General features: G+C 61.8%; 1 protein-coding gene across 5 annotated transcripts; it reads right to left on the bottom strand.

Annotated features, from left to right (window-relative positions):
• Nucleotides 1-636: 636 nt before the first annotated feature.
• Nucleotides 637-6,109, bottom strand: QTRT2 (queuine tRNA-ribosyltransferase accessory subunit 2). 5 transcript variants are annotated; one of them, XM_038753892.1, is made up of 9 exons: nt 6,035-6,109; nt 4,738-4,995; nt 4,013-4,068; nt 3,642-3,718; nt 3,267-3,479; nt 2,755-2,954; nt 2,170-2,321; nt 1,648-1,765; nt 637-1,218 (listed from the first exon to the last, which is right to left on the bottom strand). In XM_038753892.1, the coding sequence occupies exons 1-9, from the start codon at nt 6,106-6,108 to the stop codon at nt 987-989; spliced, it is 1,380 nt and encodes a 459-aa protein (XP_038609820.1). In that variant the 5' UTR covers nt 6,109; the 3' UTR covers nt 637-986. The 5 variants fall into 5 exon arrangements, with proteins under 5 accessions (XP_038609820.1, XP_038609821.1, XP_038609822.1 ...); XM_038753893.1 differs by having other exon boundaries at nt 637-1,186; XM_038753894.1 differs by having other exon boundaries at nt 4,738-4,968; nt 6,035-6,086.
• Nucleotides 6,110-6,156: the final 47 nt, after the last annotated feature.

Here is a 6,156-nt window from a genome sequence, read left to right as displayed (position 1 = left end):
TGATTAACTGATCTGACCATCTTAAAATCAGCCATCGTGCAAGGCCAAATCAATGGCCCCACAGGGACACCAGCAGGGGGGTGCTGATTGAGCCTCCACCCATGGAGGAGGGTTGGGAGGGTGAGCTCTGAGCCTTGAGTGTTGGGTGGGTAACCCTGTGGCTTAAAGGTTTGGAGGGTGAGCCTTTGGGGTGAGGGCTAAAAGGGTGAACCTCAGGGTTCAAAGGTTGGGAGGGTGAGCCCCAGGGTTACACAGGTTGGAGGGTGACCCCTAAGGTTTGAGAGTTTGGAGGGTACACCAAACGGCAAGTGACCTGCCACCCCATCCAAGGGTACCATCTGTCTGGCCTTTCTCCAAGTTCTGTCCTGCCCCGCGATGCCCCTACCAGCACATGGGTGCCAATGACAAATCTCTGGCCACAGGAGGTCTCTGCCCTTATGCCAAGCCCTGCTCCAAGCACTGAGGCATACCGGCTTGTCGAGCGCAGAGACGAGAAGGAATCAACAGGGGATGTGGATGAGGCGTCCCACTCGGCTGCCTGTGCCCCTGCAAACCTGCCCCGCTCCCTGGCACCGGGCCCCTCAGCAGTGCCCCGGCCCCACCTGCACAGAGACAAGGTCGCGGCCGCGTGGAAACTTAACAGAGACACCAACTGCTGCTTTAATAGTGAGGGACCGGATTTCAGTGGCTACACCTCCAGGAGTCCCACTACCCGGTTCTGGGCTGGCCAGCTGGGGAAACGGCCTCTGCTGGGGGGAAGGGGCCAGACACCCCCCACTCCGTGAGCGAGAGGATTGGCTCTGATGGAACCGTGCACGGATGGAGGGGAGGCCCGACAGAGGCCGAGCAGGAGCTGGCCTGGCCTCCCGGGTCACGCTCCACTGTGGCTGAGGGCCCCGCATTTCCCCGACTTCTCCCCGCCCGGCTCCAGGCTGCCACTCCCCTGCGTCTGCTCCTGTCCGGGGTCGGGGGCCCCTCCGCGGGGGTCAGGCCGCCTGCCGGCGGATGAGGTCCTGCAGCCGGCCCAGCTTCTCATCCCTCAGGGCCTCGCGTATGGAGCGGAAGAAGCCGAAGTAATGCTGGAAGTTGTGGATCATTAGCAGGACCCCGGCCAGCAGCTCGTTGGTCACCAGGAGGTGGTGGACGTAGGCGCGGCTGTGATTCTGGCAGCAGTAGCAGGCACAGCCTGGCACCAAGGGGCCAAAATCATCCTGGTACCTGGGGACGGCGATGGGGCTGGCAGGGCGGGCCTCGAAGCCCTGCCCCTGCCCACACACCCTCCCGCTGAGATCTGAGACTTCCTTGCCTTGTCTCACCAGGCTCACCACCTAGAGGCTCCCCCAGGGCTGATCGGCTGGCCTTACCCCACGGTATGAAGACTGGGCAAGGAGGCAGGGGACAGGGAAGGAGGGAGCAGAGAGGGGTTGGGAAGGAGGAGACAGAGAGGGGAAAAGAGGGGGAGAGAGGGAGGATGGGGAAGGGAGGTGGGAGCACACATGTGGATTACCCGCAATTTCAGCGACTGCTGCCCTAACCCCCCTCCAGAAGTGCAGATAATCGGGAACAGACTGAGTGAGCCAGCCCCCACCCTACCGACAGAAACCAGAGCGAGGGGCGGCAGGGGGTGGTAGGCGGGTGGGCACCCACCTCTTATCCTTCAGGTGAATCTCGAACGATGTGATATCTTTGTGACAGGCAGAGTCGTTCCTCTCCTCCGACGGGTCCCACTTCCTTCCCTCGGCCTGGACCCCATTGGGGCCCACCCCTGGAGAACGGGACTCAGCTGTCATCAGTCCAGCCCCTGCCCACTCTGCCCACCCCACCCTGCCCCGCCACGTCTGGGAGGGGCCTAGGGAGTGTTCTCCGAGATCATTGGTCCCATGGGGTGGAGTGCCAGCTCTCCCCATACTGATCATCTCCTGGAGAAGGCACTGGACTTGTGGAGGGAATAGTGGGGACCAGCCATGGCGGGGGATAACAAAGTGGCGGGGGAGGGAGGACGGGACTAGATGGTGGCAGGTGGGGGGGGGGGGGGGCGTGGATCATGCAAAGCCGCTCTTTCTGCACCACCCCTGCCCCCCAAAGCTGGGCCTTGCCAAGAATAAACTGCAGGCCTCTCCCCACTTCCCCCCGCCCCTCCCCAACTCAGCTCTGGCGGGAGAGACCCACCTGCCTCCTCAGGGTCCGGCCGGCACTCGAAGCAGAAGGACAAGGCACAGCCACGCTCCGTTACCTGGTAGGGGAAAAAGCTCTCAAACAAGTCCACCCCAGCCTCCACACACTCCAGCACTTCATCCGGACGGCCGACCCCGCAGATGAGCCTGTGGGAGATAGACAGAGAGAATCGTCGGGGGGGAGGGGGGAGTCAGACCCAGCCCAGGGCCATGCCAAGATCTGGGACTCCTGGATGGAACCGGGACCGCAGCCCCTTACCCCACGGGCTCAACGTATTCATCCTGCCCCAGCGAGGCGGCCCTTGACCCCTCCCCAATGGCAGACCTAATCGGGGACCAGCAGAGAGGGTGTTCAGAGCACAAGAGATCACAGACTCAGCTCGAGTCCGAGCCCGCGTCGCCAGTCACAGAGTCGACTGCCCTGGGTCTGAAGACGCAGTGGGAATCAGGCCCAGGTCGGTGACCGCAGTTTCAGATGCACTCGGCTCCCCACGCAAGGTGCCCGAGCCCGCGGCCCTCCCCCGAGATGCCCACCCACCAACCCGCCCCCGGGGGAGCCCCGCTGTAGACAGAGACAGGCCTGGGCTTGTCGTCCGGCAGCTGGGCGGTGACGGAGCGGACCAGCTGCCGCCTCGTCTCCGGGGTCATGGCCGAGCCCTGGAACCCGTCCAGGAGGAAGCCGCCAACGGGACGCTTGGCCGTCTCACGAGCCGAGCGCAGCCGCTCCTCCAGCACGTCCCCGCCTTCGATCACGCCGATGGGCACGCTCTGCCTGAGGACCTGAGAACGGAAAGTTGACATCTAGGCAGCTGCCGGTCCCACCCCTGTGGGCCACCCCCACCTCTGCTCAGCCCCAGCCCCGAGGTGCTGGGCCACGACTGGTTATCGGCCAGCCACACAGCCATGCTGAACTGCGCAGAAGAGCAGGTGGCCGAGTGAACTGGGAAGACCCCAGGCTGGCTTTGGGTCCTGGATTCCGGCCCCCCTCAGAGAGAACACCCTGCCAGATCCCTGCCCCTCCCACCCTATACCAGTTCCTGCCTCAGCGACCTTGCAGAGCCCACCCCCACAACCATGGGCCAGATCTCTCACCGCTGACTTTTCCCTGAGCTGCAAGCATTCATCCAGGAAGGCCAGGGAGCGGTCCACCGACTTCCGGGCTCTCTTTTCTGAGGACACGTCCCCCTGCAGGGCCTCCCCATCTGAGAGGCACTGGAACCAGTCTGGCTGTAGGACCCTCTGGATGTCCATGAACCTGGTGGGAGTCATCTCCAAGCGCCCGCCGACACCCCACACCGACACTGTCTGTGGAGAGACGGGGGAAAGGGAAGGAGAGCCAGGTAGAAGGAGGAGAGTCATGAGCCACCGGGCACCTAGTGAGGGCCCCTAAACAGGAAACGTGCCCAAACCAGAGGTCATTCACCCCGGGTGTGAGAGGTCTAGCCAGGCGCCGCCGAGGGAACCGACCTTGTTGCTGATGTACCCGGCGGGACAGGGGTGGGCGGGATCGTGGAGAGAACAGTAGTGCACCGCCTCTGGCATACCTGTTTCCGCAAGGCAAGAGGGAGCCATGGGGACTGGGGGAACTGGACGGAGGGAGGAGACGCGGCCCCGGCCGCCAGTGGCCTGCAGCCTTGCGAGGCCAGAGGGCCGACTGGAATGGCCTGCCCGGAGAGGGGCAGGAGAAGACCAGCTCCATTCCCCAGAAGGGGAAAGCACTACACTGCCACGCCTTGCTCCCCGGGACCCCAGCGTCAGAAATGAGTTGTGCAGCCGTCAGTAAGCGCTCACCGCCTGCCGCGTGACCTCCAGTAAGACCCCGCTGGGCCTGCTTTTACCTATGAAGTTCCCGATCCCTTCCTTATACTCCTCCAAGATCTCGTGGTACTCTGCCCTGCAACCAAACAGAGACGTCCGAGTGGGGCCAAGAGGCGGAAGGCTGACGCGCGCTGGACCAAACCTCACCAGCAGCGGTCTGTTGGGCAGGAAGCTGCCCGCGGGCCATACCGGATGCCTCAGAGGGCAGGGTTGGCCCTCAGCCAGCCGGCGAGGGCGGGCAGAGACTCCCCCGTCCGCCGGGTGGGAGTTGATACGATGCCTTTAATTTGCCTGGCGTTGGACTTATTTTTAAAATTTTCTTTTAATTCCTTTGTCTGGTACTTTCATACTATTCCTCTACCTCTTTGTCCTCCCAGCATCCCCATGAGGAAGTGCAGGGATCTTTCCCTGTTTTGGACCGAGAAGGAAACTGAGGCCCAGAGAGGCTCAGGGAGTTGCCCGAGGTGATACAGCAGGCTAGGAGCAGAGCTGGGAACAGGCCCTGTTTCTCCAGACTCCCAGCCCATTGCTTTGACCACTGGACCACCCCCACCCCCTCAGGACAGTGTGTGTTGGCCATAGTGAGATGCTTCAAGGCTACGAACTGATCGTGGTGTGTGTACACACATGCATGCACGTACGGGGCCGGCACCAGGTTTCCCGGGCTGAGGGGCCAGCAGCTTGGCCCACTGCCAGTCAACAGGGCAGACAGAGAGCCCCAGCGTCCCCGCCACCAAGAGCTTACAGCGTGGGTAGAGTGAGCTGGACCACAGCCGGGACGCCATGGACGGCCTGCAGCGTGTCATGCGTCAGGTGAGGGGCAGAGCCAGTCTTGGTGTAGAGCAGGCAGCCGGGAAACTCCATCATCTGGTCTCCCTTCTTGCCCAGGCTGGTCAGGACCCCCAGGCGACAACCGTTAACCACTTTGGATAGGCTCAACTTCATCCTGGCCCTGCTGTCGCCCGCCAACAAGTTCCTAAGTATGGCCAGCAAATTCGAGCGGCTTGAGAGAAAACGCAAAACCAGGAAAAGAATGGTATCTTGCAAATGTCGGCTGCTGCGTGGCAGAGTCCTAGGACGGGCTCACGGTCCATCAGCCCAGATTCCGTCTCCAGGAGGGGCAGTGGGACACTTGGAGGAACCTTGTGGTCACCGTCCTGGACAACCCCCCTCACAGTTAGCGATGGGGAATCCATCACCCCTGACACTCTCCCCCAGTGACCCAGCAGGGACCGTCTGCAGCCCCTGACTCTCCCCACTCCAGCACGGACCATCCACCAGCCCTGACGACTGTCCCCCAGTGCCCCGGGCTATCCCCTCTGCATCTCCGCCTGCCTCCCCCACTAACCCGGCACGGGCCACACCACAGCCCCTGACCCTCCCCCTTTGTCCCTTCGGGTCAGCTCTTTCCTCCACGTGCCCCCTCTCCCCACGTGGCTCGGTGGAAAGAGCCCGGGCTTCGGAGTCCGAGGTCACGGGTTGAAATCCAGGCTCCCCCAAACTGTCATCTGTGTGACTTGGAGCAAGTCACTTCCCTTCTCTGTGCCTCAATTCCCTCATCTGTAAAATGGGGGATGAAGACTGTGAGCCCCCCGTGGGACACCCTGATCACCTCGTTACCTCCCCAGCGCTTGGAACAGTGCTCTGCACAACAAGCTAGCTAACTTCCTCCCTTCAAGGCCCTGCTGAGAGCTCACCTCCTTCCCGGACTGAGCCCCTTCCTTCCTCTCCCCCTCGCCCCCCTCTCCATCCCCCCCATCTAACCTCCTTCCCTTCCCCACAGCACCTGTATATATGTTTGTACATATTTACTACTCTATTTTACTTGTACCTATCTATTCTATTTATTTTATTTTGTTAGCACGTTTGGTTTTGTTCTCTGTCTCCCCCTTTTAGACTGTGAGCCCACTGTTGGGTAGGGACTGTCTCTGTATGCTGCCAACTTGTACTTCCCAAGCGCTTAGTCCAGTGCTCTGCACACAGTAAGCGCTCAATAAATACGATCGATTGATTAATAAATTCTATCATCATCATCATCTTACCGGCTCAGCCGCAGGCCCCCCTCCGCCGCCGACCTCCTCAGCGACGAGCCAATCAAGAGGCCGCGGCCCGTCATCGGCGGGCGCCGGCGGAAGAGCCGAGGCCCACGGAAGAGGCGTCTACT

Source organism: Tachyglossus aculeatus, chromosome 11 (assembly GCF_015852505.1).
Source record: "Tachyglossus aculeatus isolate mTacAcu1 chromosome 11, mTacAcu1.pri, whole genome shotgun sequence".
In the NCBI taxonomy this organism is placed as follows: Eukaryota; Metazoa; Chordata; class Mammalia; order Monotremata; family Tachyglossidae; genus Tachyglossus; species Tachyglossus aculeatus.
Note: the sequence above shows the minus strand (reverse complement) of the source record. Positions and strands in the feature narration are given on the sequence as shown.

Coding starts and splice junctions, on each gene's coding strand:
- QTRT2 (XM_038753892.1), bottom strand. CDS start 6,108: ATGACGGGCCGCGGCCTCTTGATTGGCTCGTCGCTGAGGAGGTCGGCG. Junction 2,955..3,266: donor AGCTCAGGGAAAAGTCAGCG/GTGAGAGATCTG, acceptor TTCCGTTCTCAG/GTCCTCAGGCAGAGCGTGCC. Junction 1,219..1,647: donor ATTCACCTGAAGGATAAGAG/GTGGGTGCCCAC, acceptor CGCCGTCCCCAG/GTACCAGGATGATTTTGGCC.